General features: G+C 39.3%; 1 protein-coding gene and 1 long non-coding RNA gene across 21 annotated transcripts in view; one reads left to right on the top strand and one right to left on the bottom strand.

Moving 5' to 3' along the window:
• LOC127527974 (uncharacterized) overlaps positions 1-7,073 on the top strand; it is a 209,729-nt gene extending 202,656 nt beyond the window's left edge. Inside the window, exon 2 of the long non-coding RNA XR_007935167.1 lies at positions 6,891-7,073. This is a non-coding gene — a long non-coding RNA (uncharacterized LOC127527974). The remainder of the gene's footprint in view (positions 1-6,890) is intronic.
• The window catches only part of LOC114651964 (sorbin and SH3 domain-containing protein 2-like), a 439,918-nt gene that overhangs the window by 31,703 nt on the left and 385,474 nt on the right, over positions 1-22,741 (bottom strand). For 11 of the 20 annotated variants that reach the window (XM_051928410.1, XM_051928408.1, XM_051928414.1 and 8 more), the window contains 6 exons: positions 21,322-21,404; positions 18,541-18,587; positions 15,284-15,398; positions 14,561-14,689; positions 10,132-10,335; positions 118-927 (listed from right to left, as the gene is read on the bottom strand). In XM_051928410.1, the coding sequence (XP_051784370.1) occupies positions 118-927; positions 10,132-10,335; positions 14,561-14,689; positions 15,284-15,398; positions 18,541-18,587; positions 21,322-21,404 (1,388 nt within the window). The remainder of the gene's footprint in view (positions 1-117; positions 928-10,131; positions 10,336-14,560; positions 14,690-15,283; positions 15,399-18,540; positions 18,588-21,321; positions 21,405-22,741) is intronic. The other 9 variants (XM_051928416.1, XM_051928418.1, XM_051928419.1 and 6 more) reach the window with 1 other exon arrangement.

The raw sequence follows: 22,741 nt of genomic DNA, 5'->3' as shown, positions 1-22,741 counted from the left end.
TCAGAAACAGCTCTTAATATTAATTGCCAAAGAAGTAAAATCATTCAGTTTTAATGGTATCATTTAAGTAAATGTTGCATTTTTTTACTCAGATATGACACACAATGTTGTATGTACCTCTGCTTGCTCAATTTTTGTACCAGCAGTAGAGAAACTGATTTTTTGTCCTAGCTTTTCAAGTTCTCCAGGATCTTCCTCTATGTAGAGTTTGGGAAGCTCATCAAACATAACTGGTGAACGTCTAGAAAAAGATTCACCTCTGTGAACTTCTCCTTTCAGCAGGTTCCCCTGGATTATTGACAGCAGCTCTTCACAAAGTTCTTCCTCCTGATCTTCTTTACTTGCAGGTGTTTTTATAGAGACATCATACTCAGAAGACTTTTTTAACGATAATTTATCCACGTCTTGTTTCTTATAAGGTTTTTCTTTATCATTCAAGGCAGTTATACCTGAATTTCTCGATAAGTTACCATCTAAGTCTGTTATTTTGCCGTTATCTGCATCTGCATTGTCACCATACATTTGGCCATAGTGGAGTGTGGGAGAACTGGGAGAAGGAAGCAGCGAAAGGGAGGCAAGAGAGTGCTGTGGTGAATGGTGGCTTTCAGGTAAGAAGGCCTTTGGGGATGTAATTGGAATGAAGTGTCCTTCTTTAATTCGAGATGTGATGGTTCTCGATGAGGAGTACAATGGTGGGCTTAGAACTTCAGAAGCTAAAGAGTCATGCTCTTCTAGTTCCCCTATGAGCAGACTGTCAGGAAATGGAGGTGGGGTGGGAGCAGGTGTACTGGATGGAGACTGCCCAACAGTTAGGGATATCCATTCACTGGTGATTGCCTGGAGGTGAGCTTTTTGTGGATTAAAGGAAGGTGAAGAGCGATGCCTGAGAACTGGGGAGGGAGCACTGAATCTTGGGAGGGAAGAATGCTTGGGAAAGAAAAGAGAGGACTTATAAAATACAGAATGATATCAAGGAAGCTAAGTAAAATAATGAAAATATTAATTCCAATTAGAATAACAACAGACCATAAGTTAATAATAATAATCTCTTGCTTTGTTATAGTTTTAAAAGAAGCCAGACATATAAAACATTCAGTGAAGTACACTCAATATATCATAATTCTGCATGTAACAATTACGACACATTATTTGGGCAATAATTAGAATGTACAAAAAATATTACCAAGGCAACCCAAAAAAATGGTTAGAACACGTTATATGGCAACATCAATAGTGTTAATGTCTCTTATCTAGTTGCAAATTGCCTGTGTCTTAACCCTGGAGAAGCTGATAACCAAACAATATGCATTTGCAAAGAATTAAAACTCTAAAACACAGTAAAATATCATTCTAACAAAACAAAAAAAAAGAGATTAAAAGGAGGTAGCTAAGTATTCACTGACTGATTTGATTAACTTTGTGTGCTGATATTAAGGAGCAGAACTTATAAGTAACTTTTTTTTTATAACCAACTTCTCTTATAGTTAATTTAAATAGCACCATTCATGCAACATGAGATATACAGTGGTGTGAAAAACTATTTGCCCCCTTCCTGATTTCTTATTCTTTTGCATGTTTGTCACACAAAATGTTTCTGATCATCAAACACATTTAACCATTAGTCAAATATAACACAAGTAAACACAAAATGCAGTTTTTAAATGATGGTGTTTATTATTTAGGGAGAAAAAAAATCCAAACCTACATGGCCCTGTGTGAAAAAGTAATTGCCCCCTTGTTAAAAAATAACCTAACTGTGGTGTATCACACCTGAGTTCAATTTCCGTAGCCACCCCCAGGCCTGATTACTGCCACACCTGTTTCAATTAAGAAATCACTTAAATAGGAGCTGCCTGACACAGAGAAGTAGACCAAAAGCACCTCAAAAGCTAGACATCATGCCAAGATCCAAAGAAATTCAGGAACAAATGAGAACAGAAGTAATTGAGATCTATCAGTCTGGTAAAGGTTATAAAGCAATTTCTAAAGCTTTGGGACTCCAGCGAACCACAGTGAGAGCCATTATCCACAAATGGCAAAAACATGGAACAGTGGTGAACTTTCCCAGGAGTGGCCGGCCGACCAAAATTACCCCAAGAGCGCAGAGACGACTCATCCGAGAGGTCACAAAAGACCCCAGGACAACGTCTAAAGAACTGCAGGCCTCACTTGCCTCAATTAAGGTCAGTGTTCACGACTCCACCATAAGAAAGAGACTGGGCAAAAACGGCCTGCATGGCAGATTTCCAAGACGCAAACCACTGTTAAGCAAAAAGAACATTAGGGCTCGTCTCAATTTTGCTAAGAAACATCTCAATGATTGCCAAGACTTTTGGGAAAATACCTTGTGGACTGATGAGTCAAAAGTTGAACTTTTTGGAAGGCAAATGTCCCGTTACATCTGGCGTAAAAGGAACACAGCATTTCAGAAAAAGAACATCATACCACCAGTAAAATATGGTGGTGGTAGTGTGATGGTCTGGGGTTGTTTTGCTGCTTCAGGACCTGGAAGGCTTGCTGTGATAGATGGAACCATGAATTCTACTGTCTACCAAAAAATCCTGAAGGAGAATGTCCGGCCATCTGTTCGTCAACTCAAGCTGAAGCGATCTTGGGCGCTGCAACAGGACAATGACCCAAAACACACCAGCAAATCCACCTCTGAATGGCTGAAGAAAAACAAAATGAAGACTTTGGAGTGGCCTAGTCAAAGTCCTGACCTGAATCCAATTGAGATGCTATGGCATGACCTTAAAAAGGCGGTTCATGCTAGAAAACCCTCAAATAAAGCTGAATTACAACAATTTTGCAAAGATGAGTGGGCCAAAATTCCTCCAGAGCACTGTAAAAGACTCATTGCAAGTTATCGCAAACGCTTGATTGCAGTTATTGCTGCTAAGGGTGGCCCAATCAGTTATTAGGTTCAGGGGGCAATTACTTTTTCACACAGGGCCATGTAGGTTTGGATTTTTTTTTCTCCCTAAATAATAAAAACCACCATTTACAAACTGCATTTTGTGTTTACTTGTGTTATATTTGACTAATGGTTAAATGTGTTTGATGATCAGAAACATTTTGTGTGACAAACATGCAAAAGAATAAGAAATCAGGAAGGGGGCAAATAGTTTTTCACACCACTGTATGTGTCCATCTATTTAGTGACCTTTGTGAGAGAATAATTTTAAGGTAACATAGCTTTCATCTTAAAGAAATAGCATAAAGGGTTAATAAATGATAGAAACCTGATCAGACATACTAGGAAACCAGATAAAAGGCAAGTGAACAACAAATACAAAGATGTAATACAAAAAATGTACTAAAAGATGACTAAGAGATCATTAGGTGTCCTGTAAGCAAGATAGGACAGTTGTCACATAAACAGAAATTTCAAGGATAATAACTGTAGTACTAGGGTGTTGTACCGTGTTAGCCATTATGAATGTAGAGAAAAGCCAAGCTTGGCTTTTCTCTACAAGGATAATAACTAAACCTAAATATACAGGCAAAAAAAATAAAATAAAATAGACTTTTATTATGTATGTCATTTGGGTGTTAACCAACGAACCATCCAGAGTAAAGTATACACTGATTGACATTATATGTAAATTGAATAGTTTATAAAATTAACCTCTAACCTCTGTTTCTTTTATGTACTGTATCTTTCTGTACATGCTCTGTAGTACTAGGGTGACATCTTGCCTGAAGAAGGGGCCTGAGCTGCCTCGAAAGCTTGCATATTGTAATCTTTTTAGTTAGCCAATAAAAGGTGTCATTTTGCTTGGCTTTTCTGTACATGCTCTGAAAGACTTCTGTGATGGGTGCGTCCTCTTGAGCATGGTGCTTTTCTCCTGCCTGATTACTGATTCAGAAAGGTTTATCAGACTTGTCCTAGTAGAGGGTAAGATTCTTTGTTCAATTAAGATGTTGATTTTTACCACACCTTTGTTTTTTATTAGACGATTGTGGATGGTCGAAGCTCATCCTGGCAACAACTGTCATGAAGCAAGAACCAACACTGGATGAGAAGCTGGTCTTGTATGTATATACTGTATGTATATATGTACAGTATGTATGTGTGTATCTCTCACTCACTCTCTCATATATATATACAGGTGCTGGTCATAAAATTAGAATATCATGACAAAGTTGATTTATTTCAGTAATTCCATTCAAAAAGTGAAACTTGTATATTAGATTCATTCATTACACACAGACTGATGTTTAATCAAATGTTTATTTCTTTTAATTTTGATGATTATAACTGGCAACTAATGAAAGTCCCAAATTCAGTATCTCGGAAAATTAGAATATTGTAAAAAGGTTCAATATTGAAGACACCTGGTGCCACACTCTAATCAGCTAATTAACTCAAAACACCTGCAAAAGCCTTTAAATGGTCTCTCAGTCTAGTTCTGTAGGCTACACAATCATGGGGAAGACTGCTGACTTGACAGTTGTCCAAAAGACGACCATTGACACTTTGCAATGTAATGCAAGGAGGGCAAGACACAAAAGGTCATTGCTAAAGAGGCTGGCTGTTCACAGAGCTCTGTGTCCAAGGACATTAATAGAGAGGCGAAGGGAAGGACAAGATGTGGTAGAAAAAAGTGTACAAGCAATAGGGATAACCGCACCCTGGAGAGGATTGTGAAACAAAACCCATTCAAAAATGTGGGGAAGATTCACAAAGAGTGGACTGCAGCTGGAGTCAGTGCTTCAAGAACCACCACGCACAGACGTATGCAAGACATGGGTTTCAGCTGTCGCATTCCTTGTGTCAAGCCACTCTTGAACAAGAGACAGCGTCAGAAGCGTCTCGCCCGTGGACTGCTGCTGAGTGGTCCAAAGTTATGTTCTCTGATGAAAGTAAATTTTGCATTTCCTTTGGAAATCAAGGTCCCAGAGTCTGGAGGAAGAGAGGAGAGGCACAGAATCCACGTTGCGTGAGGTCCAGGGTAAAGTTTCCCTAGTCAGTGATGGTTTGGGGAGCCATGTCATCTGCTAGTGTTGGTCCATTGTGTTTTCTGAGGTCCAAGGTCAACGCAGCCGTCTACCAGGAAGTTTTAGAGCACTTCATGCTTCTTGCTGCTGACGAACTTTATGGAGATGCAGATTTCATTTTCCAACAGGACCTGGCACCTGCACACAGTGCCAAAGCTACCAGTACCTGGTTTAAGGACCATGGTATCCCTGTTCTTGATTGGCCAGCAAACTCGCCTGACCTTAACCCCATAGAAAATCTATGGGGTATTGTGAAGAGGAAGATGCAATACGCCAGACCCAACAATTCAGAAGAGCTGAAGGCCACTATCAGAGCAACATGGGCTCTCATAACACCTGAGCAGTGCCACAGACTGATCGACTCCATGCCACGCCGCATTGCTGCAGTAATCCAGGCCAAAGGAGCCCCAACTAAATATTGAGTGCTGTACATGCTCATACTTTTCATGTTCATACCTTTCAGTTGGCCAACATTTCTAAAAATCCTTTTTTTGCATTGGTCTTAATTGATACTCTAATTTTCCAAGATACTGAATTTGGGACTTTCATTAGTTGTCAGTTATAATCATCAACATTAAAAGAAATAAACATTTGAAATACATCAGACTGTGTGTAATGAATGAATCTAATATACAAGTTTCACTTTTTGAATGGAATTACTGAAGTAAATCAACTTTGTCATGATATTCTAATTTTACTACCAGCACCTGTATATATATATATATATATATATATATATATATATATATATATATAAAATCTATTATAAAAGAAAATCCTGTGTGATGGAATGACTAGGAGACGATACGTGATCATCAAGGAAGACAAATAAAAGACCCGCGAGACGAAAGAGAATGGCCACGGAGCATCTCACGGGGATATAGAACATAAGATTCTTGCAAGACACGACACGACAGCAGCTGCACCACCCCACCCAACCCCCCCCACCTTCACTACGGGAGCAGTGTTATACGCCCTGCAAGAAAGAAATTTAACCACACCCGGGGCCGGAAATAAAGGACAATTATTGTTTTTACAACGTCACGCGAGATAAGGCAGTGAGCCATCATTTAAAACAAGTCCACAGACTTCTGTAATGCACTCCTCTCAGGACTACCCAAAAAAGACATAAATCGTTTGCAACTAGTGCAGAATGCAGCTGCTAGAATCCTAACCAGGAAAAGAAAATCCGAGCACATCTCTCCAGTTTTGATGTCACTATACTGGTTACCTGTGTCATTCAGGATTGACTTTAAAATTCTGCTTATGGTTTATAAAGCCTTAAATAATCTCGCCCCATCTTATATACTGTATCGGAATGTCTGACGTCTTATATTCCAAATCGTAACCTCAGATCCTCAACTGAATGTCTCCTTAGAATTCCAAGAGCAAAACTTAAAAGTGGTGAGGCGGCCTTCTGCTGTTATTCACCTAAAATCTGGAATAGCCTGCCAATAGGAATTCGCCAGGCTAATACAGTGGAGCACTTTAAAAAACAGCTGAAAACACATTATTTTAACATGGCCTTCTCACAACTTTACTGTAATTTAAATCGTGATAATCTGTATATCCAATTCATTATAATAACTATTCATGGTGGCACTAAAATCTGTACTAACCCCTACTCTCTCTTCTGTTTCCTTTTCCGGTGTCCTTTTGGTTGTGGCTTGCGCCACCACCATCTACGCAAAGCACCATGATGTTCCAACAATGATGGATGGATTAAAAGCCAGAAGTCTGTATGACCATCAGCATCAAGTGACTCCGTGAGAACCCTAACTACAAAGAGGACTATTTCATTTATGTTAGGTAGAATGCCCAGAGAGGACTGGGCGGTCTCGTGGCCTGGAACCCTTACAGATTTTATTTTTTTCTCCAGCTTTCTGGAGTTTGTTTTTGTTTTTTCTGTCCACCCTGGCCATCGGACCTTACTCTTATTCTATGTTAATTAATGTTGTCTTATTTTAATTTCTTATTTTGTCTTTTATTTTTCTTTTCTTCATTATGTAAAGCACTTTGAGCTACTTTTTGTATGAAAATGTGCTATATAAATAAATGTTGTTGTTGTTGTATCTAACCAAGCAGTTGTTGGATTGCTTTTGGCAGACACGCATCATGTGCTCCCAGCTCTTAAAACAACGACATGCGACAAGCAGAACAGGCAGCTCGCCAGCAGCAGAAAGACAACTGATGATCCGACGGCATCTCCTTGGCGTGATTTGATCGCGAGGTCATACATAATTTCCGTTTCAAACGTGAAAAGAATTTTATATATATAGATAGTATAAAACCTATTTTGAATTTATTGTATTAGAATAAAAACCTGTTGTTTTTACCTTTTAACATAATGGTAGATTGCTAACTTTACTGTTTAGTTTAAATTGCTTTCTTGCTTATCTGCAACATGGGTAGATGTAATTCTTGAAATAACATTGTATCCTTGTGCAAGTATTTAATGTAAGGTAGTATTTTCAAATTAGGAAAAATGTTTTCGAGGTAAGGTAGTGGTGACATGTGCATGTTAATTAGCGCATGCAAGTAAGAATTTTACTGTCCAGAAAGAGTAAAACAAACATTGCCTGGATAAATATAAATATTTATAAACAGATAATGTTCATCACTGTCCTACATGAAGCAACTTCTGAAATAATTTTAACAGTTTATGTTACACTCTACACTCTTCTTATCTAGGAAATCACAGGGGAGATGTGGGGGCCTAAGCCAGTTTAAAACATGACAAAGTCACTGCCTAGCCCCCCCCCCCCCATTAAAAAAGCCAGTACGTATAATATTATGTGATCACAGATACAATTATACTTAAGCATTTTTTCATTTTCAGTAGAAGGTTGTTTCATTTAATTTAAAAATTCATATAGTTAATTTTGAAAAAAATTTTTTGCCTGTAGTGCTTCATTTTGTCCTTAGCCATATTTTTTCTCAGCCACCCCCTAACAACCACCTCTGTCATAATCTACTGTAGCATTACCCCATGAAGGAGCAACAGAAAAGGCAAATAAACGGTAGGTCATGTAGGTTATATTGTAAAAATGGACAAAAACAACTCATGGAATGTAGTGCTCAAGCTATGTAATGTGCTTCATTTCAGATATGCAATTCAGGCTAAAGCTCTGGAAGCTACAGAAAGAAAATCACCCAACTGCATACTGTAACTAAAGGGTATGTCCAACTAAGACAAGTTAAAGGAATTAAAACTATTCGATTATGAGTAATGAAGAGTATATCACCAGAATTCTCAAAGACATCCAATGGAATACTATAATTGTTTTAACAGTGAATCATGTACCAGAGGACACGGGTAGAAATTAAGGAATAGTGCATATAAAATGGAATCCAGCACAAATGTTGTAGGAATCTGGAAAAAAAACATCAGATCATGTTAAATCAGATACCATGGCAATTTTATAAAGTAGGTGGACTACATATTTGGACAGCTTAGGTATTTGCTAACCATTCAAGTTTGACCGAACAAATGATCTCCATATATTGTATTGTTTTTTTTTGACACTGTCATTTAATTTAATCTCCCTTATAAGTAAGATGGCATGTTCATAGTGAGCACTGCCACCTGACAATGTTTAAACCTCAGCTGAATTGATAACTTAGCTGCCTACTGGGGAGCTTCTATGTTCTACCCATGTTAATTTCCTTTTGATACATACACTGTCCAGAGGAAGCCAATTCGAAAATTCTAACGGCTCAGGTAATATTAGTGGAAAGAGTGGACAATCCATACATGCTCTTAAGTTCTTACATACAGTTCTTACATACAGTCTAAAGATAAAACAAACAGAATTTGTGCACTTACTAATTTTGTCAGGAAGGGGGCACCTTTTCACAATTTTTAACCTCTCAACATTGTAATGAAACATATTCTATCCAATGGAGAAATGTTTACAGTCTGTAACTTACCCTGTGTCAGGGCAAGACATATACACACTAGCTCTCCATGTGTTTTACAAAAGTACATTTCAATGCATTACATTCAATAATACTGAATAATGCAATGTACATGTTTAGTCCTTACAAATCTGATCTTATCACATAATTTGTTGTAATGGCTTTGTTGCCTTTAATATCACTAATTCCTGTTGTGATCTAGTTTTGTAGTTTGTAACTATTTATGTAGAATGTTTGCTACAGGTGAAACTTGACAAAATAGTCACTGACAGTACACGCTTTACATATTACACTATAGTTTTTACTGCATTGAATTCAAAGGGTAATTAAGTTATTCCAGCAGGGGATAATGAAAATAGCAGAGCAAATAACACTGAAAAATAAATGAAAATTGCACTTTTTTATATCAAGGAATAAAGACAAGAAGGCCAATATAAAACTTAAGTCACCATGGAAGCTTATACATTAGAAACAAAAAGAAAGAGAAAAGAATTTATTTCAGGATGAAACAAAAGTGTGGACATGAAAGTGGTCAAGTGGAATCCTTAGTATCACTAACTTGATATTTACAAAAATTAATTTTTTTTTTCTTTTAATGACTAATAGATAAATACATTGACTGCATTTTACTTTTGACAAGCAGTAATAAGTAAGATTTCCACTCAGCTATTATGCACATGATTTGACCAAACTTTTAAAGAAATTTTCCTTTTTCAGTACTGTACTAAGTAAACATTTGTCACAACCTAATAATCTCTGTTTTTGACTCAAATGTTATTTTGGTTTAATACATCTATAGCATATAGGAACTTGAAAGAATACTAGGAGCTATGATTAATTTAATAAAAAAAAACCAAAAACAAACTGAAAGTACTATATAAAAATACACAGCAACTGTTTGCATGCTTATGTGAAGATCATTGATTTAGGTGTTTCTTGTAGTGAGGCAGCCGAGGTAACAGAAAAAGCCCTTTCATTGTGATAGGAATTCTTCTATGGATCTCTACCTTAATTGTGTTGATATCAAAGTATTACATAAATAAAACAGAAATGTATTTTTCTTGCAAACAAGTTAATAATAAGTATTAAAAATGAAGCAACTAAATGTAATATTTTAAAACACATCTTTTAAAAACAGCATATACAGTAAACATCCTATATAAATGTTTCACATGCATAATCAGGTAAAGACATTAGGACATGGATATTTACCTTTGTAGAACCTAAAGAATGTATTCTATCACTGGAAAAGCTGTGAGGTATTGGAGGATCTGGGTAGTCTCCTTGACTCTTACTCGGAGACCTCTTGATGATATCCACGTAAGACACTGGGAAAATTCCTTGTTTACTTGAACCTGGAGTCTTTCCTTCAAACCAGTTCTGATCCACTTGTCTCAGGAGTATCACTCTCTCCCCCTTTAAAGATATCATTTACGATTTTTATTCAATTTAGTATATATAGGGTAATTAACAGTAGCTACATAAACCACAATATAAATCAGTTACACACATCTGTATTAACATACGAAAGGAAAAATTTCCAACAGTTCATCAGTTCTATCACTACGATAGAATCTAGTTTCCTACCACCGGGTAACTGAATAAGTAGCTTTAGAAAATGAATGGATAGAAACCACATAACCTGGAGAAAAACCCATGTGAATGTAGATGCAAATGTTCTGCTGTGGACATAGACAGCAGAAAGCAAAGATAGTGACTCAGTTTACATTCTTTTCAGCTAGCACAGTTATTTATTCAGGGCCTAATAGCATGAGCTATTATCAAAAGCATATGTTATTAGTAGCTAAACTAAGGACATGCCAAAAGTAGTTTAGTTCAAGGCTGTAGTGGAAGGTGGAGATGGTATGGTGTAACCCTGAACCCAAGGATGGGGTAAAAGGTAAAAATGGTGAATAATGATAGTTCAGTTATAATTGATGTGATGCCAGCGGTAAGCAGGTGTATAACTTTGAAATTTCTGTAATGTGAAATATGTCTCTTGAATTCCAAAGCTAGATTGGAATTGTTAGGAATAAATGTACAGTGTTTAGATTTTACTTCTGTTGTATCTGTTGGATGTGGGTGTGATGCCCTGGGTTGACTGCAGCCTTGCCATCTTCTCAAACCTGCTTTATGGATAGTTACATGGCATGGACCAGGGCAATTGAGCAAACAGGTGAGACTTACTCTGAGGGACAGCTAGGACTCTTACCCGGCCGGGATGCCTTTGTAATGGAAGGACTGGTGGAAGGAGTTTGCATGGGGCAATACCACCCCCTGGGGACAACAGAGGGCAGCCCCCTGGCTTGCTAAGATGCAATGGGTTTGGAGCATGGAAGCTCAACACTGTTGGGGGTTGTGGACACCACCGGGGAGCACAGGAGGAATGTCTGAGCCCTCCTCTGCAGGACTGCTGCAACGCCGCCAAGGAGATCACAGGACACCTGGGGCACTTTCGGGTGCTATATAAAAGGAGCCGCCTCACTCCATTCGGGGAGCCAGAGTAGGGAAGAGAGGGATGAAGCTTGCCAGGAGGAGTGAAGGTGGAAGGAGACAGAGAGAGAGAAGAAAGACAAAGTACTGTGTGCCTGGAACTGTGTTTTACTGGGCTGTGTACTGTGCACTGAATGTGAGAAACGTTTGAAAAGCATATAATAAAGCTTTGTGTTGTGCTGCAGTTGTGTCTGTGCCTGTTGTGTTGGGTTTTTGGAGAACTGTGTGCCCTGTGGTGGTCACATTACTTACCAAAAGAATTTCAGTTAGTTCAAAACACAGAGAATACGTGGTTGTCCTGCATTACCGTTGTATTGGATTCAAGTTTTGTCTTGTGCCCATCTACACTGTCACCGGAGGGAGCACTCCCACACATCTCAGCATGAAATGCTTCAGAAACAGTAGGATAAACTTTATATTCACCTCTACAGTTCATGTCCCCCCACCAAGCTCCTTTTGCATCTGTTACATGGGACTGATTCATTGACATTGTCGTAGGTGTTTATTGTTGAATGTTGTATTTGTTATTGTCGTAGGGGAAGGGGAGGATTATCTGACTACTAGCCAACCCGCGGCATAGCATACGCCGCACAATTATTTATTGATGGGTGAACACTTCCTGAAAGACACAGTTGTCCAAATGGGGTGGGTTTGAGGATACGACTGTGATTGAATGAAAAGATGGAACTCTGGAGAGAGCAACATACAATTGTCCGTGACTGAAAACTGGTTTTGGCAGATACAGGCATATCTTTTTGAAAGTTTGTCCCTGCGCCTTATTAATTGTCATTGCAAAGGCCAATCTAACAAGAAATTGTCTGCGTGTAAAAGTAAAAGGCAAATTTGAATCTGATGGGGTCAGGGAAATCCGGGGAATATGGACAGTTTGTGAGGTAGCAGCTGTGATTGTTTTACACTCTAGTAAATTGCGGTGAATGCTGGTAACAGTCAGTTTAGTGCCTTTACAGAGACTTCTTGCTGGCACGAGGTTTCTGAGAAGCATGACGACTGAACCAATTTTAAGTTTGAGTTTATGCGGAGGCATGCCAGTGGGAGCAAGACTGCTAAGAAATTCTTCGGGGAATGAAAGTTGATGTGCGGGATCTGCGCGCCTGTGTGTGTGTGTGTCTCTCTCTTGCGCGCCTGTGTGTGTGTGTGTCTCCGGGATCTGCGTGCCTGTGTGTGTGTGTCTCTCTCTCGCGCACCTGTGTGTGTGTCTCTCTCTCTCGCGCGCCTGTGTGTGTGTGTGTGTCTCTCTCTCTCACGCACCTGTGTGTGTGTGTGTCTCTCTCTCGCATGCCTGTATGTATGTGTGTGTCTCTCTTGCGCACCTGTGTGTGTCGCTCTCTCTCTCTCTGGCTCACTCGCTCGCTGCACAGGGAATGCACAGGGAGAGACTGAATATGTGCGGAAATCATCGGCGTGCACAGCTGCTCAGTGAATTGTTGGTGGGCGGGGCTCTGTGAGTTGGCGGGCGTGGCTCTGTCTTGCGTCTTGTGTGTGTGTGTCTCTCTCTCGTGTGCCTGTGTGTGTGTGTGTGTCTCTCTCGCGAGCCTGTGTGTGTGTGTGTCTGTCTCTCTCGCGCACCTGTATGTGTGTGTCTCTCTCGCGCGCCTGTATGTGTGTGTCGCTCTCTCTCTCTCTCTCTTTCTCTCTCTCTGGTTCGCTCACTCGCTGCACAGGGAATGCACAGGGAGAGACTGAACACGTGCGGAAATCATCGGCGTGCACGGCTGCTTAGTGAATTGTTGGTGTGCGGGGCTCTGTGAGTTGGCGGGCGTGGCTCTGTCTTGCCTGCCGTGGTCGGCTGCCTTAGTGAATTTTATATATTGATCTGTGGGATCGTCTGTGATGATGGAGTCAACGCTGGTGAAAGTTACTTCGTCGGTAGGGATACGTTTCAGTAAGATGTAGCGAGTCTTCGTTGGTGCTCTGTGAGTTGGCAGGCGTGGCTCTGTCGTGTGTATCCCATAGTCTCTGTCTTGCGTGCCATGGTCGACTGCTTAGTGAATTGTTGGTGGGTGAGGCTCTGTGAGTTGGCGGGCGTGGCTATGTCTTGCGTGTGTCTTGCCTCTATCTTGCGTGCGTCTTGGCTCTGTCTTGCGTGCGTCTTGCCTGCCATGGACTTAGTGAATTATATATATATATATATATATATTTGTAGTTTATATTTACTTTCCATTTAATATACAGTATTATTATTATTATTATTTATTCATTTATTTGATTTATTGGATTTTGTGTCCCTTTTTGTGAGTGAGTAAGGGTTGGGCCAAGGCAGGGTGCATTCCTGAAATCCCCACAAAAAAATAAATAAATCACCATCTCTTTGACAGTGTGAATCTGAGTGGCACTGGACCACTACAACATGTCTTAGTAATTAAATAGCCCAGTAAATAATTTGTCCATAAAATAGTGTCTTTTAGTGTTTAGTGAATAAAACCACATACATGTTATAATCCAAAGTGAAGCAGTAAAATCAATAGAGCAAGAGTGGAAAGGCTCAACATCATCAGCAGGGAGTCCCCCTGCTGCAGCCCATTGCATCCCCCAGACCTGGCACCTTCACCAGTCACTGCAGCTCCCAGGGTGCTGTGCTCTTCCCCAGATACCGCTATGTTGGGACCACACCTTTCCACTAACTTCCGTGGGCTCTTTCCCCCTCTTGCCAGCTCTGCATTTTGGCTACTCAGATGACAACAGCCCATTCACCTATCAGAGCTCTCACCCAGCTCTCTGTCCTGTTCTCCATAAACTAATCAGCAGGACAGATGCTGCCCAACTTCTTTCCACAGTCGGTGACCACTTGCTCTCTTCTCCAGATACAAACAACGCCATCTCTTCCCTGCACTGAACTTGCTCCCTTTTTATTCAATCCTTACTCCTCACGCTCAGCTGTTGTCCCATAATTGTTGTGCTGCTGCCAACCAGCAAACAACAGTTAACACTAGCAAATGCCGGTATGTATGCTCCCCTCACCAGCCTGCCACCATTAAATAGGGATTAAAAATTTAAATAAACAACAACCCCTTACTCATCTCACACCACAGTGGGATGATACTGTCCAATACAGATTGGCACTAGGAATTAAATTTAAACTAAATTAGTATCTGAATAGTCAAGATTCTACCATAGGAATACAGCTTACCTTTTTCAATGACAACTCTACATTAGTATCTGCTGTGAAGTTGTATTTGGCTATAGCTTCTCCTATCTCTCGGGTCTGCACAGGTGGAGGTGGACGGGCAGGCTGTGGTTTTTCTGTGGATGGAACCTTCTAGAAAGATATAAAATTTTATTTTGGAAGCTTCTTTTCTCTGTTCATATCACTTTAAAATATTTTATTTTCTATTCTTCTCTGAAGATAAACTATGTAGTAAATGTGCAATTCAAAAGATAGCCTGCTTTTCATATAGTGTGAATGAAAAATAGAAGCAGATTGATGGTTACACATAAAGATCGATGGATAATATAGTCATCCAACCATATGTTTACATTCACTTTATTCTAAAATATATAAATATCCTGGTGAAGTAAACTGTTTAGACTCTCTCTGCTTCTAATTACTAAAGACAAAAAAGATTCCAAATGACCTCCCAGAATGTTTTACATTTTTTATTACAAACCCTCCCACTAACTACTTGTGAAAAGAACTGCACATGTAAACTTTCTTTCCATTAAGGGACTAATAAATCTGGATGCCATTTTTTAATGTTTTATAACACAATGGAAAAAATATTTGCTGAGAAAATAATGTGAGCTGGTTTTCTCCTCATAGTACAAATTTGGATATGCAGTGACCTTAAATATAGGTTAATAATAAAAAAAACACACATTTTTCAAAATTAGAAAATGGGGCAAATAAACCAACCTCAACATAAGAAATTGGGAAAATCCCAACTCGGCCATGGTGCTCTCCTTCATACCAGTTTTGATCTATTTGCCTGAGGATGTAGACTGTGTCGCCTTTTTTAAAAGTCAGTTCCCTGTAAAACATTTTCACCAGCTAGTAAAACTTGATGTTTAAAAAGTTTCAAATTATTTTAATTATTTTGATTTTGCTTAGCATTCTCCCACATTAAATATACTCCAGACTACTACATATTTACATTAAAGGGGAGATCTCCCACATGCCAACAAACCCCAACTTCAATTAATTTACAATCAAGCTGAATACCGAGCTCTCTTTGTAATTGTTCCGATTACTACAGATAAGGGGGCGGAGTTGGAAGGGTTATTTGCCAATCATACTGTCAACAGAATACTTCTTTCTGAATGCAAAACCAGAAAAACAGTGTCATCAGAACACCATACAGGGTTGAAGTCCAATGTTGACTTGTTCCTTATCACTGCACTTAAGGTGAAGGAAAGGAACTTTTCACCAGAAGGGGAGATCAGTCTTTACTGGCTCAACAACAGAACAGAACATTCTATAGCAACTTGATTTTTTTTTCCATGATAAACATTCAGTCAGTTTCTATGAAGTCTGATGACACCTGATGCCAGAAGGTATATTGTTAACTACTGAAAGAAGTAAATGACTGAAATCAAAGTGTACCTCACAAAGGACTATCAATTGGTTAAGACTGGTTTAAATAATACCCTAAAAGATACAGTAGCACTTTTATGGTGTGTCTTTCAGGATTGGCTGCTAATATTCTGTACCTTGTGTGCTTTAATTATTGGGACAAGCTCTTCTAGCTTGTAAATAACAATTGACTGACTCTGCTTTATTTAATGGATCATGCTGACAATAACAACAGAAACAATGATATGGCAGTGTGGTCTAGGGGCTAATATTGTATTAACGTCATTCTAAAGTTACTAGAAAAATTTTGATATAGAGGAATGACTTGGTAGTGTACACATGACCTGAACTTACAAGAATTATAGAATGACAAAATTACTGCTGTTGCTTGCAATAGTCAAATTTTACTTCATCAGCTGTAAAATGTACTTTTTAAAACAGTATTTACAGGGTATTTATAAAAGCTAGCATGCAAACCGTAACACATAATTATTCACCAGAATATCTCTGACTGCAATCAAATGTAAATATGACATTCCCCCTTTCGCCTAATACAGTGGAACCTCGGTTCACAACCATAATTCGTTCCAAAACTTGGTCGTGAACCGAAGTAATTTCCCCCATAGGATTGTATGTAAATACAATTAATCCATTCCAGACCATACGAACTGTATGTAAATATATTATTTTTTTAAGTTTTTAAGCACTAATATAGTTAATTAAACCATAGAATGCACAGCGTAATAGTAAACTAAATGTAAAAACATTGAATAACACTGACAAAACCTTGAACAACAGAGAAAACTAACACTGCAATAGTTTGCGCTATAGCACTACCAACCGCTGGCTAAAAACACTTTTTTTTAATGAGTTTTAAGCACAGGGAAAAAAATGAACATTTGAAAAAAATCCGTAATTTAATAAACCACCAAGAAAAGTAACATTGCAACAATGCACGCTACGAACTGATCGCTGTAAACAGAAGTGAAAACAAAATCAAGCCCAGTGCATTCTTTAACTGCCTTCCTACCTTATACGTCCACCTCTCTCTCTCGCGCTGCCTGTGTGTGTGCGTCTGTCTCTCTCTCTCTCGCTGCCTGTGTGTGTGCGTCTGTCTCTCTCTCGCGCTGCCTGTGTGTGTGCGTGTCTCTCTCTCTCCCTGCCTGTGTGTGTGCGTCTGTCTCTCTCTCGCGCTGCCTGTGTGTGTGTGTGCGTCTCTCTCTCGTGCTGCCTGTGTGTGTGCGTGTCCCTCTCTCGCGCTGCCTGTGTGTGTGCGCGTCTCTCTCTCGCTGTGCCTGTCTCTCTCTCGTGCTGCCTGTGTGTGTGCTCTGTCTCTCACGCTGCCTGTGTGTGTGTGTGTCGTGCTCTCTTGCTCTCTCTCTCTTGCTCGCTGCACAGGAAATGCACAGGGAGAGACTGAACATGTACAAACCGAAAGGGAAACTGGCTTGTTCGTATACCGAGTGTGTGGTCGTGAACCGAGGGAAAAGTTTGGCGAACTTTTTGGTCGTAAACCGATTTGTACGTGTACTGAGATGTTCATGAACCGAGGTTCCACTGTAGGTTGTTAAACTTTACTTGGATATTAGGCAGTAATCACAACCATTCTTGATTTTTCCCACACCTGAGGAGGAAGCTGAAGCCTGTATTTGTTGTTCCAGTTTTCTGACTTGTATTTACAATATAGATACTACTATCAGTTTCTCTTTTTTGTTTAGAAATGGTACTAAACCTCAGTCTCCAATCCATCCATCCATCCATTTTCCAACCCGCTGAATCCGAACACAGGGTCACGGGGGTCTGCTGGAGCCAATCCCAGCCAACACAGGGCACAAGGCAGGAAACAATCCCGGGCAGGGTGCCAACCCACCGCAGGACACACACAAACACACACCAAGCACACACTAGGGCCAATTTAGAATCGCCAATCCACCTAACCTGCATGTCTTTGGACTGTGGGAGGAAACCAGAGCGCCCGGAGGAAACCCACGCAGACACGGGGAGAACATGCAAACTCCACGCAGGGAGGACCCGGGAAGCGAACCCATGTCCCCAGGTCTCCCAACTGCGAGGTAGCAGTGCTACCCACTGCGCCACCGTGCCGCCCAGTCTCCAATCCTCAGTTACTAAATCTTTTTTTTTTGCCAACTGTAAACAATTGTACTTTGCTTCAAGTGGGCATGTACTCACTGGTACACAGTACTCTTCAAATTTCAACATAGTGTGCAGCCAACTTTTTTAGTGTACCAATATCTCTTCATTAATTTTCATTAACTGTCACTGCATCGCGACTATCACCATTTTACCATTCCAGCACCTTTCAAGAATCTTCAGAGGATCCAATACTATTTGATCGAATGTCACTGTACTGCCAAAAATACCGCCAGTAATTTGTTTCCTTTTCAAGTACTGATTGTACACCAATTCTAAATTTGTCTAGTGTCTACAATGATAATAAAAGATGTTTGTCCTTTCTTTTGTCTAAACTAAATATTTGTAATTGAAATTTTGTTTTTAACAGACACCTGAAATAAGTTTCTCTGATAAACCAAATATTCGTTTATTCCTAAAGAAATACAATGAGTGCCACTTATACTTACTTTGCTGTCTGTGCCTTAAAATCATATACAGCCCTTGCTTGCTGTTTCTGAAAGAAGAAAATGAACACAGTGTATAAAGTTCCAACAGACAATGAAATGAATATTCAAATACACTTCTTATTAGGAACATAAGCTGTTCAAATGTTTGTAATTCATGTTTAGATAATTTAAGAGTTTTATTCTGCCGGCAAGAGAGCGCCAGGGTACATAGACCCATAGGGAGAAGGAAAACTCACACAGGGACTCTACATATTAGCGTGGGTAGGTAGAGGCCAACAAAGGTGTTACTCAGAGTTAAGACAATGAAATGCAGGACTGAAAAGAGGCTAGCAAAAATTCTTTGGTCTGGCAGGTGGCAGAAAAAAATAATATATCTTACTTGGAAGAGGTGAGATCCTGCTCTCCATAACAAAGATTAGAAGCTATCTTATTGCCCTTGTTATTAACACTAGAATCCCTGAAGCCTACGAAAAAAATTGTAATCCCGGCCCACCTTAAATCCCTTTGTACCTCTCCATCAGCGTCTTTTGTTTTGTAAATGTGTCCATCAGGTCAAGTAGCAAGCAGCCTGCTATTCCAACCCCTCACCACAGAAAGGGCAAAAAGCTCTCCTAGCTTCAGCCCTGTTTATCTCGGTGTGAGATGCTTGGAGTTATACAGGGTAAATGATATATTGTTATTTGGATCACATGCATTTCATGTGTGTTCCGTGTCTACAACGATCTATGTTAGTGAAGGATTACAGAAAATGTGAGAAATGCAAGAAATGTTGAACACCTCTGTTATAGCACATCTTTATTTGAAAACAGCAGTGGCAGATGGGAGGTAGCATGAACGCGACTGAGAGAATAAAACTGAATAAAAAAAAAAAACAAAAAAAAAGGTAACCTTTACAAGTACCATACGTTTACACCGGCTGTTACAGACTCAAATCAAATGTACGTTTTTATTGTATAATAGTAACAATAAGAGCAGCTCACTACTCAAAAATGATAATTCTGGGAAGTGGCCAGGATCGAACCTGCAATCTCTTGATTGTGAGTCAGCAGTTCTTACCCCTGTACCACCAAAGAGGTCATGTCAGCGTTATACCCTAACCTGATTTTTTTTCTTCGGTTATATTCTTGAATAAAAGCGCACTTGTTTTGTTATACACATACCTTCTGTGAAAGTTTTTATTAGATATTTGAATTTCAGTCTTCACACATTATATACACTTCATGTCAAAATTTTGTTGTTAGCATGAAAACATGAAAAAAGTTTGTGTTTTAGGTATGAGTTCAACATTTCTTGCATTTCCTGTCATCCTTCACTTACATAGATTGTTGTAGACACGGAACACACGTGAAATGCATGTAAACCAAATAACGACATATTATTTACCCTATGCAACTACAGGCACCTCACACCGAGATAAACAAGGCTTGAGCTGGGAGAGCTTTTTGCCATTTTTGTGCTAGTGGGGGGGATAGCGCGGCAGTCTGCTTGCTGCTTGTGCTGATGGACACATTTACAAAACAAAAGACGCTTATGGAGAGGTGTGAAAGAATTTAAGGTTGGCCGGGATTACAAGTTTCTTCGTAGGCTTCAGGGATTCTAGTGTTAAAGCTGTATTGGTGTTTAGGGTTGTAATGGTCTCAAGGGCACAGTACCTGGTGACTTGGATACTTCCTAAACCCACTGTGCACTTTGAGAATTTTTTCTCTCTCCTAAAATATTTTTTTACAACAATATCTCATGAAGGATTTTAGCTGCTTTTTCTCTCACTTTTCTGTGTGTTTTTTTCCACAGTTATATGTTTCCTGAATGCAATAATTAATACAGTGCCACAATGTTACTTTTTTTTACAGTTATTTCCTTTACCTGCATGTGGATCACAGTGGTCTCAAGGGCCATGAAAGCTGCATAGCATGACACCACGCCTTGCATCATCAGACTATTTAAATCCTATGCAAAGATTCTAGCAGTATCTATGATTGGGATAAAAACTATCAAAAGAAGCATATATTCTTTCTCAACCTTCTGGTTTTCAATTCTACCATTTCTCTCTTTGAATTTAAGTTCTGGTTTAAGATTAGATTTTGGTGTACAAGATTTAGTCTTTTTAGCGTTCTGTCTCATTTGTGGTTTGACATACGTTTCTTCTCCTGGTCCTCTTCTGCCTTTCTGGCAGAACAGAAATTGTCAGTGATTTCAGGACTTGACCCAAAAGCAAACTGTTGATGGAGTTTGACTAGCACTCGTTCAGAATATTAATCAAGCCTAGAGTTGGCAGGTTTGTCAGGCAAAAGCTCATGTGTAATGAGAAGAGATATCAACAGGGGGTGAGAAGGCACTTTTGTGGAATTTTGGTGGGGGCTAGAAAAGTGGGGAAGCCATCTTATCCATATAATTTACATTCTTTATTTACTATCCATTTCCATGGTTAAAAAACTTTCAATTTTATAGTATCTTAGCCCTTTAGCCATTTTATGCCTAGTCTGGAGTAGCCTGTAGTGGTGGTGCTTCCACTGACAACTATTGTCAGAACTGTTGTAGATAAGTTCAAATATTTGATAAATAACACATAACACACATTGCTATGTTATAGATAACATGTACTGTACTTGCAAGTTAAAAGTAACTGTTTTACTGTAAAATACAATGAAGTTTTGTTTCTTTATTTCCTGTTTTCCTAGTGTTTGGGATAGTACAGAAATAATGGAGTTTGGGATTTTTACTTGGGTAACAGCAGACAGCATACTTGAAGATCAATTCTGAATACAAAAAGGGTCTCATTACCTCTCTATCAAAGGGTCCTCTTCGGTTTCTAGGTGAGTATCGATTTTCGCCCGTAAAAGAAAATTCTTTAGGAGACTCCTGATCTATTTGAAGAAAAATGGCACAGAATTAAAATAAATACAGTGTTTAGGACACACAGGATAATTTAGGAGGGTTTTTGTGCTATTACTTAGCTTATGTTTTTGAAATTTGCAAACTGTATAAAGATACGTAATGCTGTAGTCTATCACTGAGTTCTTGATCAGCCAACACATAAAAACGCACACTACAGAAACACCTGTGTTTCTGGGTAGAAATCTGTAACACTACATGCTAGTCTGTTAATTTCTAGAGGTCCATGCACTCTGGTATCTGTGCAAATTGTAATTTTGTTTTCCTTCCGCTTTTGCTAACTAGATACATAAATACATTCTCATACCCACCTAATCCACTTCAGAGTCATGAGGAGCCAGAGCCTGTTCTGTCAACACAGGGCACAAGGCAGAAAATACACTTTAAAAGGATGCCAATCTATTATAAGGCAAATGTATGCACACATCCTCACTCACTCACAAAGGACCTGTTTAGAGAGACCAGTCCACCTACCACATGCTGCAAGTCTTTGTAAACGTGAGAATAAAAGAGTGTTAACTTTGCTTGCCTTAATTTCAATTACATCAAAATACTATTTATTTACAATAGCACCATTAAGAACCTACCATAGTGTGGGATCCTAAAAGATTATCTATATTACTGCATGCATGCCTAAATATTAATTATGTTTATTTGTATTCGGTACACTTAATTGCGTGACCTTTGGAGGTCAGAGTGCAGTGTCAGCCATCGTACACCGCTCTGGGTGCAATGTTAAGGTTAAGGACTCAAGGGCCCAGTGGAGTAGGATCCCTTCTGTCAGTAATGTGAACCAGCATGTACATATCCATCCATCATTTCATTCATTTTTAAATGAATGTGGTGGAGTATAGACTGTTCCAACATATTTTGGTAGAATGAACAATCGCAGTCGCCCAGAATGGAGTAGTCCAATCGACATAAACTGCATGTCTTCAGGATGTAGGAGAAAGAGCTCATGTAAACATGAAAAGCTTAAAAAACATATAACAATAACAGAAAATACAAAACTATGTAACGGTTTTATAACTAAACACAGGAGAGCAAGAAAACTCCAAACTGGGATACAACCTCATCTCCTGAGATATTAGGTAACATTATGTGGTACAGTATGTGTATACTGCACTGCAGTGTGCTTTATTCTGAAATTTTTTATAAGTATGAGCAGTGTTATAAGACTATGGAAATGTAAGTGTGTTAAATGAGATAATTAGTCGAACTGAATATGGCTCCTGCGGTGGGTTGGCACCCTGCCCAGGATTGTTTCCTGCCTTGTGCCCTGTGTTGGCTGGGATTGGCTCCAGCAGAC

This window comes from Erpetoichthys calabaricus, chromosome 5 (genome assembly GCF_900747795.2).
Source record: "Erpetoichthys calabaricus chromosome 5, fErpCal1.3, whole genome shotgun sequence".
Classification (NCBI taxonomy): domain Eukaryota; kingdom Metazoa; phylum Chordata; class Cladistia; order Polypteriformes; family Polypteridae; genus Erpetoichthys; species Erpetoichthys calabaricus.
The sequence above is the reverse complement of the archived record's forward strand: the minus strand, read 5'-3'. Positions and strand labels throughout refer to the sequence as shown.